At 41.9% G+C, this 12800-nt stretch overlaps 1 protein-coding gene across 1 annotated transcript in view; it reads right to left on the bottom strand.

The window, feature by feature from the left end:
- LOC147261217 (SH3-containing GRB2-like protein 3-interacting protein 1) overlaps positions 1–12800 on the bottom strand; it is a 36109-nt gene that overhangs the window by 3880 nt on the left and 19429 nt on the right. The window contains exons 2-20 of the mRNA XM_086203167.1: positions 12019–12082; positions 10592–10637; positions 9477–9533; positions 9264–9321; positions 8618–8793; positions 8483–8494; positions 8009–8020; positions 7659–7683; positions 7496–7559; positions 6432–6502; positions 6274–6348; positions 6112–6171; positions 5265–6023; positions 4130–4251; positions 3458–3599; positions 2874–2985; positions 765–920; positions 512–644; positions 234–436 (exon numbers count right to left, since the gene is read on the bottom strand). Coding sequence (XP_086059293.1) covers positions 234–436; positions 512–644; positions 765–920; positions 2874–2985; positions 3458–3599; positions 4130–4251; positions 5265–6023; positions 6112–6171; positions 6274–6348; positions 6432–6502; positions 7496–7559; positions 7659–7683; positions 8009–8020; positions 8483–8494; positions 8618–8793; positions 9264–9321; positions 9477–9533; positions 10592–10637; positions 12019–12082 — 2347 coding nt within the window. The remainder of the gene's footprint in view (positions 1–233; positions 437–511; positions 645–764; positions 921–2873; positions 2986–3457; positions 3600–4129; positions 4252–5264; positions 6024–6111; positions 6172–6273; positions 6349–6431; positions 6503–7495; positions 7560–7658; positions 7684–8008; positions 8021–8482; positions 8495–8617; positions 8794–9263; positions 9322–9476; positions 9534–10591; positions 10638–12018; positions 12083–12800) is intronic.

Genomic DNA, 12800 nt, shown 5'->3' with positions numbered 1-12800 from the left:
ATCTCCAAACTAGTGCAGATTAGTTTTCAAATGGTGTTCAATACAAAGGATTTTTAACATGTTATCTTTATGTAACTTTGAATTTAGGATCTTAGTTTTGATATCTTAGTTTGTGATAGTTCAAATGTCATCCCCCTCAGGACAATTCTTCCTTGATACCAATTGATACTGCCATTGAATACTTGTGACTTTGCCTCAGTGGTCCTGAAGCCCTGAATGTGTGCAATTCTCACCAGGTGGCAGGTGGTATCATAGCCTGGAGTTTAGCAATGCCTCCATCAACAGGGACCAGGAAGTGGATGTTGTGTAGTGGCATGGGGGACGCCATGGCCTCTGTGTTGTATTTGTAGTCTATTCTAAGGTCTGTGCTGGTGGCGTCTCCTCGCCAACTCACTGCCAAGTTCAGAGGGGTGGACTGAATTCCATCCGCTGACACCTAAGACACACACAAACAAATGATCAGCTGGTTGCTTTTACACATGGATGGATGGATGGAGGAAGGGGTGAATACCTGATATTTGATCATATCCACATTGTAGTACGTTGCTTGAGGCTTCTGCTCTGCCACTTTCTTTAGATGGCTCATCAAGTTTGGCATATTCACCCAGAATTCCTTGATGTCCAGACTGTCTGTTGTAGGCTCACTTAAAAATGAAAGGCGCATATGTTTTTGCTTCCTTAACGATAATTGTTTCAAATCAGACATAAAGGATACATTCATATGCATACATTCAATTTAATTCAGCTGATGTTTGTATGCTTACCAGCACAGCAGCTGTGGGTTAGGGAGGACCTGCTCCAGTCGTCTGTAGTTGCTGATGCTAAAGGTGAGGACAGGTTGAGTTGGGTGGCTGGTAAAGTGTCTGGTTATGCCTGCAGGGAAGGACAGCACCATCTCCCCTGTGATCTTCACAACACATCTGAGACAGAGAGGGAAAGGAGATGGAACTCAGAGGTTCAAATGGACCCCATACAAAACTTTAATACTCAGACTTAGAGTCCAAAATGTGACTGTAGTTGCTAGAAATGTCTACAGTCATTATAAAGATCCCTCATTTTTTAAAACTCTTATCCTACCTGTAATTGTCTTTATACATAATTACCACATCATTAACCAATAACAGGATTCCCACATGTCCAGGAAAACCTGGAAATTTAGAGGCAAGTTTTCTGATCATGGAAATATCTGTAAATTGATGAAAATGAACCAATAGCCTGGAGAACAAATGTTGTCCTGGAAATTTGTTGTTGTATTTTCTTTCACTTGGTACTTCTTTTTTCTCTTATTCCCCTAATAGAAGATATATTTTAGGTGTGGCCAAACAAATGTTACAGTTAGACAAAAATAACCTGTTCTCCATTTGCGGTAGACCACAGCTTTGCACTGCTGTATGCCATTGGTGAGAAAACCAAGCACGCTGATTTCCCCTCTGCTGCATTAGCTACAATACGTGAACTGTTGGTCCTCCAAGTTTCCTTCAATCACTGAGCTACAGTACTGAATGATGTTGCAGTAATTAAAAACCACCATCCATGTACTTCAGATTGACAAGATTTGGCTGTGTTAAATTTACATAGTGCTCACTTCATAACCTATGATGATTTTAACGACTAACATTAGGTAGCTACGCTATTGCTTTTAAAAAAAATATATAACTAAAACCTGTCAAGAACATTTTTGCATATCAGTGCACACATTCATCAAATTAAAGACTGAAACTATCCTGTTACTCTCAAAGGACAGAAAATTGCCCAACAAGATGAAGGTGGAGGATTTCGTCTCATAGCAAAAGGCAGACGTAACGTTTCACATTAGATCTAAGTGTCAGATATGTTGCCAGGTCCCAGTATGCTGTCACATGACTGTGCCTTGCTGGCAGGTCCTGTTGCACTGCAGATGCATGGAGCATCATTAACACTGACCTGTGTTTTGTTCTAAGTGATTATTTGTTTTACGAAAGTAAATTCAGCTTTAACTTAAATTAAAATTGTATTCTTCTAGAGCAATTATTATTATAGAGCATTATTGTTTCATATATTAATTTATTACATTTTGAAACAGTTTTCAAGTATGAAGTTCATACCAGGGACTTGGATTACAATCCACTGTTCGAAGTTAGTATTGTAACTGCCACAATTCAAGTATAATACAGAGCACAAACAAGATGTTTTTGAGGAGAGCTTTGCGGTGCTGAGGGAAGATGGCTTTATTGGTGTAGCTGTCACATGTTAATGAACCTGAGATACATCATCATGAACAATGCATCTTTAAAAAAGGAGGATAAAATGTATCAACACGGTGGTGCAGTGGTCAGCACTGTGGCCTCACAGCAAGAAGGTTCAGGGTTCGAGCCCCGGCTCCAGCACGGGATCTTTCTGTGGGAGTCTCCATGTTCTCCCTGTTCCTGTCTGGGTTCTCTCTGGTACTCCAGCTTCCTCCCACAGTCCAAAGACATCAAGAGGGGACGAGGCTGATTGATACTCTAAATTGACTGTAGGTGTGACTGTGAGTGTGAATGGTTGTCTGTCTCTATGTGTTGGCCCTGCGATGAACTGGTGACCTGTCCAGGGTGAACCCTGCCTCTCGCCTGAAAGCCGCTGGGATAGGCTCCAGCCCCCCTGCGACCCTTAACAGGATAAGCAGAAGAAAATGGATGGATGGATGGATGGAAATGTATCAGGTTTTCATCACCACTGTTGCCTGATGTGCTTGCTGATGGAGAATTGTTGGGTGTAAATTCACTGAAGGAGTGTGGTACTAGACCTGCTCTACTTGTAAAGTGTCATCAGAACCTTTGTTGTGATTTGGCGCTATATAAATAAAATTGACTTGACTTGGCTTGACTAGTGCAAAGGAAGAAACGTGGACATACTTGCTGGGATCAGCGCCTTTGAAGTAGGCATTGATGGTCTCTGTGAAGGCAGCTGCCACAGGTAGAGTGTCTTGGGGTCCCATGGTAAGTGGGCTGGGTCCTCTTGAGCATCCTAAACACATAAACATATAGATATAAAACATAGCTTTCATATAAATATCTTGGTTAAAACAGTCTGTGAGCGGGTTACAGGGGATCAGGGAGTTAAAAAAAAACAACGCACAAGTCATCAGACAAAACTTTTGCAGATGGCAGGTGAATGTGGGACATGGGAGATGAAAGGCACCAATATTACTGATCACTGAACAAAAGCAGCTCAAAAAGAGGACAGGTTCTTTTGGTCCATGCACTAGGGGACACTGAGTAAACAACATGGTTAGACTCACTCACCCTCAAAAGCTAAATAAAATCTGCCGTGGTCGAACCATACCAGAGGCTGTGAGGCCTCTAAGTGAGCAGACACATGAGGAGGAGAGAATCATGGGACAGAACCATGAGGCAAGGACACAGTAATGAGCTGACGACAACATGGGAACAGACTGTGACCGGACTAACTAGATCATGGTGATTTGCTGGGCATTTACCCGTGTTTAGATCCCTTCCCAAGGTTGGGGTGGATGCTGCACTCTGCGAGGTAATGGACGAGATGGAGGAAGAGCTCTCTGCCCGGGCCAGAGGAGCAAAAGGTGGGGGGCTGCCTGACACTGGCGGGCTGAAGGGCCGAGTCTGGAAGCGGTACGTAACACATCATATGATTCTTGTGAAAAAGATGACAATGAGTGATAACACACCAACATCATCTGAAACTGTAATGATTATAATAGAATGTTTCATGAGTGTGTTATAGGATTTGTTTTGTTACGACTGTGTGTGTGCGTGGGCGCGCGTGCGTGTGTGTGTGTTGTGTGTATGAAAAGAGTGATGATCAAAAGAAAAAAACTGAAAGCTTTATAGCAGCTGGGAGAACACTGCCTGTTTGCACCGTGGGTCCGAGAGGACTGAAATTTCATCTGTGATGTATGTTGTGCAGAAATACTACATTTGACAATAAAGCTGACTTTGACTTTTTTTTACTTTGAACTCAACTAGATAGCATACTTGCTACCCAGGAGTCTTATTTGACAAGCTCCAGCCAACACAAACAGACCAAAAGGAAGAATGATAATTTGCAGAGCCTATTGCTTATGTTAAGAACTAGTAGTATCAATGAAAAGAAGACCTATAAGAAAAGAGAAGGAGAGAACAGGTATATGTACCAGATCTGTGATTGGTTTTCCTGGAGGCAGCTTTGGTCGGGAGGAAGGTCGAGGAGGAGGTGGAGGGGGAACCGGACTACCTCGAGACTGTGGAGTGGCAGGACGAGCTGGAGACGAAGGGCCTGCAGCACATGTCAAATATGTGTGTGTGGTTAGTAGTACCTTAACAAAACAGCAGCAAGAGATTTTCATTCAAACTCCAATATTTCAAGTAGTGTAATTTTCACAAAGTATCAAATCCTACCCTCCTTTTAGGAGAGAGCATTCAATTCTACAATTATTACTACCACACACACTTGATTCTTCATTTAGTGATTGAAAGCTGTCACTGACTGGCTGCTAATTCCAAAAAGCCACCAATTTCTCTTTACTAAACAAATGAGTGCTAAAACTCACCACAAAGGACAAGTTCACCTCAACTGAGCATCATTTGTTTCTTCATATCCTCACTCAAACTCACCACCATGAGACATTCAAATATCAATATAAAAAAGGTAGAAGCGAAACAGAAAATGGCGCACTATACACTGAAGAAATACTGGAGGAGTATTTTGCAAAAATATAGGCTGTTACTTTACAACCACACCACTAGATTGCAGTAAATCACACATCCTACTAAAACAGGTAGCAAACAGAAAGATACAATTTGGGACTGAGAAATAAGTTTCTTGGGTTGTATTACTGTCTGATGATGTTCAAGTCAATAATTTCTGAAGTCTTTTAAATTTTGAAAAAAATGTAAAGAGATAATCGTATATAACAAATGCAGCAATGAAAAGAAAAACGTGTTTTAGACGACAAATGATATGTACAGATAACATAACCTCATGGTCAAATAATCATATCAGTATTAATTAAGTGTGCAGGCCCTGACTAAAAACAACGACAAAAAAAGAAACACTTGAACAATGTGTGAGATATAGCAAGCATGTGCTTCAAGAGTCATGAGGTGTCCCCTTACACCAATTTTCTCATTGTTTTTTTAATACTCACGCAGCTTACACTATAATGGACTGCAAATAAGACTAAGCATTTTCTTTCATTTGCATAATTGTATGAGGTGACCCATTAAAATACTTCAGCAATCATACTTGCTGATACGTGTAAATACAGGTAAGTAGGCTAGAGTACTCACTGCTGCCTGAATAAGGCCCAGGGGAAGACATAATAGACCTGTAGGTAGTGGGAGGAAGAGGAGGTGGTGTGCCCCTGAAACTTGGTGTCATCTCTCTAGGGGAGCCAACGAAGTCTGGGATGTCATCTCTCAGGTAAACACCCTCTGGAGTCCTCTTTCCCCCCAGAACTAGGGGGGAAATGACTCCTGCCCGAGGGGACCTCCGCTCTGCTGGCAGAGGAGGTACAGGGCTGATAGGAGCAGGGGCCAATGAGTACTCTACAAATCGCAGCACCTCCTCATCAATCGCCTCCTCATCCAGGCAGACAGGGGGGGAATTTGACGGAGAGAAGTCAGGCGGCAGGGGAGGGGCTGGTTCATCTGGAGGAGGAGGTCCAAGCAGGATGGAAGGGGGTGAGTCTGGTGGTGTGAAAGGAGGAGGAGGAGGGGACTCAGGAGAAAATGGTGGAGGTGTTGGGGGGGGCTCGTTTGGTGGTGGTCCGGGTGAGAGGCAGGGTGTGGAGGGTGTGGAAGATGGTGTATCTGGAGCAGGAGAATCCGGTGGAGGTGGTGGTGCTGGTTCATCAGGTGGTGGCGGTCGGTCACTAGTGAACGTAACCCATCTGGGAGACAGGGTGTCTTCACTGGTGCGGGGGCTGTCCACTGGGCCAAAGACATCATCCAGGTCAGGGGCCGGGGAGGCTCGGTAGGAGGCGGGGGACAGGACGTTTAGGTAGATAGGAGCGGAGCTGCGAGCTGCCCTTCCATTGGGTAGATGAACTACAAATAATATGACAGAGAACTTGGATCGCAAAAATAATACCTGAATATCCTCAGTATGCAATGCACTTATTGAAATGGAATTTACCTGCAGACTCCGAAGGTTGACTTCTTGATGGAATGTTTTTTGGAGGAAGAGGAGGAGGAGCTGCAATAAGAATACGCATCATCTCAATATTTCTACAAAAAAATACTGATACGGTCTGAGGACCACTCATGTCAGGTCTGAGGACAATTCATGTCAGCTCACCTCCCGCTGGGAAACTCCTGCTCAAAGGTGATTCAGACCTTTGTCTCGTGTCCCCCCAGACATCAGTAGGGACTACTGGGATTGGATGATGTCAGATAAACAATCAGTGTCAGATCTGAAAAACTGTCAAACCATTAATGTGAAGTGACATCCCATACCATCATATCTGGCATATTTGGTCTCTGAAGGAAGCCCGAAGAAGGCAGGAACATTCTGTGGTAGCCTGTCACTGCAAGGGGACACGTGTGATGATCATTGTCTGCTCGAGATTTAAAGTGATAAATCACCTAAAACTGTATTTTACCTTTCAACTACTCACAAATAGGTGTCTTGAGCTCATAAAGACATGTTTTCTCTCCTGCATCACTTCTTTGTGATCCCAGAATGTACAAAGAGTCAAGTATGTGTATCTAACTTGAAGCTGATGGTGATTCATGGCCACCAACTACAAACAACAGCAAAATTACCCAAAAAGGTCCGTTTACAAACTCTCAAGGGCATCATTTGGTGTAATCCAGGCCTTCTTTATCAAGCCGTGCTCACTAATCTGCAAACATTTGGGGTGAAAAACAAACTACAACCCTTCCAGTTCATCGCTAGTCGGCTTTAAGCTAAATATATGTGGCTGTCCCATTCTGCATTCTGTAGCCATGAATAAGTAATGTGGGAGGGAAAAAGTGTATTTGTTACCTTAGGAATGATATTTGAAGTGCGAGACAAGTAACATTTTTTGGGTGAAGTAACATTTTGAAATGACTGAAAAAAGGAACTCTATTAGAAAATCTGCTGTTTTTATTACAAAATATTAAAAATGAGGCTCTATCATCAATCAAGGCCAACACAGAGTGTTGACTCCAACCTGTGGAAGGGTATAGAGTGGAATTCAGCATCACCATGGGTTCCCTCGAGCAAAGGTCAGTGGGATTTTTATGTTGGATTTTGGATTATTGCAGAAAATCAGCTCTATGGCAAACAAAAATTTCATGAGATTTACACATTTTTTCAGCAAGATACTCCTCACAAATAAAACACCCTTTTTATCATTTTTGAAACATATGAACAATCCTTAGAGGTACAAAGCTAATGCTGCTCTGAATGAACTAAACCATGGATGCACGACTTCAACATCAACTTAACAACTTAAACTTTGATTCTTCGGATCCAGTCTCTATCATTTAAAAGTCATTAAGAAGAAATTCTTGTGACAACCATTATCACAGACCTTGGAATATCAGGGGCGGGACTTGGTGTGGCTGTAGAGCGTCTGGGTCGAGCGATCTCCTCACCTAGGAGAAACAGAAGCAGCTATGTCTCTGTAGTTCAAATACATGGCTAATAAATAGCAGGAAAAACAAGCAAAGGGTCAATGAAAAGGATGCACTTACAAGATAAGTTCCTTTTTATCTGCCCCTGCAAAATAAATCCAAACACAAAAATACTGAGGATACATATTTCAAAGACATGCTAATTAAATAAGTTAATTGTTCTGTAAGTGAAAGATTTTTCTAAAAGAAGGCAGATAATTCATATAAATTCAAAATCTATGAACATCCAAACATCTGTTGGAAATGCTACTAATGTAACCCTGTTGCCATATTTTTCTCGGTTTTCAGATTTTGAGTGTTTCAAAGTTATATTTTGCTGCTAATCCTGTAAAATTCTGCTGTGCACAATGTTAAAGAGGGATGGGGAGGACATTTTCCTCAGCAACCAGCAGGTGATGCCAGAAACTCACCGGGCTGCGTCTCTGAGACCAGCAAAAAGGAAGAGAGAACAGACCTGGGTCAGAAAGCGAGTGACAAATCAGTCAAATGGACACCAACTAAAACTGCACACACTGCACCTCTTTACTTTCACTGCAAAGTCTTTATAATGCAACATGAGCCATAACATCCTTGAGAATAGCAGGACAATACCAGCCCACACACACACACACACACACACACACACACACACACACACACACACACACACACACACCAGCTCATTTAGAGATCTGGATGTATACGTGTTATGTTTATGTGCATTATGTAACACAGATACTTTGCCGGGGAGGGTCAAGTAAAGTTGTGGCTCAACACAAAAAAAAGGTCTTTCAAGGTGATAAAGGACACAAACACTGAGTGTCAGACAGCATGCGGAAAAGTGGATGGGAGGTTATCAAGAGTCTCCTAAGAGGTGACACACAAGAAGAGTAAAATATGCTTACCGGACTTCTCTTCTACAAGAGGACAGCACATAAGTAAGACACAAATGCAAAACAGAGTGAGACAAACAGATTACACTGCAGCATCAACCTGCGGTTTCATGTCCTTCACCAAGAGTGCTGATCAGCAGCGCTCACCAGAGATGGTGAGAGTGCCAGGCCCCCGACAGAGGCTTTGAGCTCCTCCATGGATGGAGGGACACACTTAGTGCTATCCGCCACCAGGGGTTTTATCTTAATTTTGAACTTTTTCTTGCTTTCTTCATCATCCTCTGAATCGCTGGAGGAGAAGAAGTGCTTCCCTCTAGAAGCAGGTGAACACTCGTCAAGGACAAAGTAGAGCATGGAGACGGATTTAACTTTACATCGCATTTCAAGCTGGCTTTTGAGCACATCATTTCAAAACAAGTCAGTTTGGTCTCTATGTGTGGAGGCGTGCTGCAGCAGTGCTGCTGTAACTGTCACGCCTGCTCTGTCTGGGCTAAATGTTCCTCTGTATCACAAGCTCACTATGAATCCATTTTATACATACACCTGCTGGGAGCAACACCTTCAGATGCCTGTGAACTGTGGGTCACCCTTTGATCCAATGACAACTGTGAAAACTAGAAAGCCAATCCAAACTATTGCAGCTCTCTCCAGCTGCCTGCTCCCTCTTTTGGATTTTCGCCACTTCGGCGACACACACACGTGAGACCTTCTTAACACAGGTCCAATGAGACTGACCCACACAGGTCGACAATTTTGCAGACAAGAATGCTCCTCCACCCTTCAAAAAGGATATCATCTCCCTCGTCCCCGGGACGGAGGCTGAAACCCTCCTCATCCACGTCAGGAGAGGCCTGGTGAAGGGAGAGAAGTTCATCACTCACTGTGACAGAGACAACATTACACGTTACCATCCACACAAGCTTCACAGTGCATGTTAATGTGACTCTCCTGTCTTACCAGAGATGCCATAGTAAATGTAGCATGCGTGTCTGCAGTGCATACTTACATATCTGTCCCAGTCAATCTCCCCATAGAAACCATTGGGCGCTCCATTGGCCTTTTTCTATCAAAACACGGCAAAAAGAAAGCGCAGCATTATAACCAAATAGATCTTTTGTACAAAAAAAAATGAGAAGAAATCATTAAGTATTATTATTCTCATCTTTGCTGACAACAGTAATAATATTGCAATGTGATGAATTTGCTTATAAGGTTTGAAACAATCGCACACGTTAGCCAGATTTTATTGAGGGAATAAACTAAGGCAAACCAGTGTTTTAAATAATCTGGCCTAGATGCCTTTAGAACATTGTATTAGGAGATGTACAGTGTCATATCAACTGAAATAACTAACAGACAATTTGACATTAAAAGGTAGAGTCTGCAGCATTTTCCTTCCAAAACAAACTATGTACTCATACAAAATTCATCTTGCCCAATCAACATTTATGTGCCTCTGACATGAGTGGTGACTCACGGTGGTGTCTGCAGTGACACTGCCCTTAATTTGCCTCTATTTCAATGGGTATTTTTGTTGTTGTTGCAATGTTTCTTGGCGACTGGACGAAATTTATTCCTGAGAAAATGGCTGGTGCACACGGAGCAGTTAAGAAAAAGAAATACAGCCCTACTGAGGGGCTATATCAAGCAAATGAAGCTCAATCCAGAAGGAGAGTGAATTTCAGTGTGGCTTTCACTCACTTTCAAACACTAAAGGAGAGGCTGGGGATGAGGAATGATGTGGGCCTGCTTTCTGCCGGACAGGCTAGTGACAAATACTGCCAGTTTGCTTGTGCTAGTTTAGCTACATTTAGCTTTTGCTACTTAGCGTTTAGCTGCTCCTACCCAGTAATTAACTTGTCGTTGTGTTTAGTGTGTGCTAGCTGGTGATTATCTTTTTAGTACGCAGTATTTTTTTCAGGGGCAAGGAATATGCACTTCAGGTAACGTGGATTCTTTTGAATGAAACATTTTGAGTGAATGTTGTTTAATGAGCCCCAACACACCATGCTACAGACTCCACCTTTAAATATTAACAAGTTGTGATAAACAATATCCCTGCATAACATTCTGAGTATAGCTGAAGCTGAAATGTTCACTTGAGTTAAAAAGTGGTCGTACATTTCCTTTCTTTCCACTTCCACTTCCTTCTTTGTCAGGTGAGCACCTGCGTGAAGAGACAAGGACAGAAAAATAACAACTTGTGTATCTGCATTAGCCATACTGAAATATTCTGATGAGTTTCATATCTTGCAATTACATCTTGGTACTGTTTTAAATTATTTCATTGAGTTTTAATACACGTTCCTAAACGATTTCATGATCTTGACCTAAAGAAAGCCAAAGTTTTTGAACACAAGCAGCCATAAACAAACATGTTTTTGATGTGCCTCAACTCACAAAAGACTATTTCTATTTATCAAAGGCAATTCACCAAAATAAAACCAAGCCAGGGCTGCACGGTGGTGCAGTGGTCAGCACTGTGGCCTCCAGGTTCGAGTCCCGGCTCGGGCGTGGGATCTTTCTGTGTGAGTCTCCATGTTCTCCCTGTTCCTGTGTGGGTTCTCTCTGGTACTCCAGCTTCCTCCCACAGTCCAAAGACATCAAGAGAGGACGAGGCTGATTGATACTCTAAATTGACTGTAGGTGTGACTGTGAGTGTGAATGGTTGTCTGTCTCTATGTGTTGGCCCTGTGATGAACTGGTGACCTGTCCAGGGTGAACCCCACCTCTCACCCAAGGCCACCTGGGATAGGCTCCAGCCCCCCCCCCCCCCCCCGCGACCCTTACTAGTAAGGAATAAGCGGAAGACGACGACAAAACCAAGCCAACCAACCAAATTGTGTACCAAAAATGCTCAGTGGTCAACCATTTCAAATGAATGACTGATGATGACATTTATGCCAATTTTAGAAATAAAATAATAATGAAGATCATTTCAGGCTAAAACAATTACAATTATTATATTAGGGTAACAAAAGGGTTAATCATAGCTGCAAATTATTAACAACCTTGAGAAATTTGAAATTTTGTGAGTTAAATACTTGTATTCTTGTTACTGTCTTTCAAGCTGACCTTTGACCTTTGAACTTTTGGATAAAAAATGTCATCACTTCATAAAATATTGCTATAATTAACTGAACACTGGGTTCTTGTTTCTGAAGTCTCAGTTCCCTTGATCTATAACCTTTGATTATCAAATCTGAATCAGTTATTATTTGTGTTGAATTGGATGTTTGTGCCATATTTGAAGAAATCCTCTCAAGGCATTCCCAGGATATTGAGGATAAAAAGGAATGAGGATTAGATGGATGGACAGATGGACAAGCTGAAAACATAATGCCTCTGGACATGGCTGCTGAGGCATAAACACACATCACACAGTTTCCTAGTCAAAAGCATATCTGTTTTAATGGGTGTTGGACCCTGATTAATAAATGAGCAAAAATTACCAAAAAGATTTCATAACACATGCTTAGGCTCATTCATCTGTTGCTGTATTCAGTGATACATGGTATGGTTTGATTTGTGTGCGTATGCAAACTCACGTTGTGTCTGCATCCTTGTCTTTCTTTCTTAAGCCTAAGGCTTTCCTGGTTCGGTTTTTCAGTCCTAGCAGAGAGAAGAATTTAAGCATTAGAACCAAATTTAACATTTACTGTCTTTGTATTTTGTTAAAATGTACTTGAAAGACATGAGTAATACAGAGTTAATGCAACAACACAGGCAATACAAATAACCCAAAGAAGTTCATATAAAGGAAAGAATTGATTTGGAATGAAAACATCTGTCCATCCGGAAAGAGCTTCTGCAGAAAATGAAGCAGTGTGGACTCATTCCCTCAAGTGTCCCCACCCTAACTCTATAAAAGGAACACAAGCGAACATTGATCAATGTGTTCACTTCATTAGTGGGATTCTCATCTACTACAGCAGCCCATCAGCCAAACCAGATGCCCGGAAGAACACTGTTGCACTGACTGCTTACGCAGGGCTTGAAGCAGGACGGCTGGCATAAACAACACAAAGACATAGTGTGTATAAATAAAACATTTAAATCTTATCCGACTCTGATTTAAAAGGATTTGTACACCAGGAACCTGCTGGTAAATTTGGGTTTTTGGAATAATTTCCAGAGACAATTTGAACCACGAGGATAGGCTAAATTTCCAGGACATTGTGATTAAAATCATGATTGATATTAGCTTACTGTTTCATCACTAGTCCGTGTATCTTCCGTTCATTCTATTTATTATTCTGAAAGGCATATCGGAAAACAAAAACATGTAGCAGGTTAAAAAAAAAACTAATATGAGCCATTTTCCATTCAA

This window comes from Aulostomus chinensis, chromosome 5, assembly GCF_037954235.1.
Source record: "Aulostomus chinensis isolate RoL2024-O1b breed Wild chromosome 5, RoL_Achi_v1.0, whole genome shotgun sequence".
Taxonomy (NCBI): Eukaryota; Metazoa; Chordata; class Actinopteri; order Syngnathiformes; family Aulostomidae; genus Aulostomus; species Aulostomus chinensis.
This window is presented reverse-complemented; position numbering and strand designations above follow the sequence as displayed.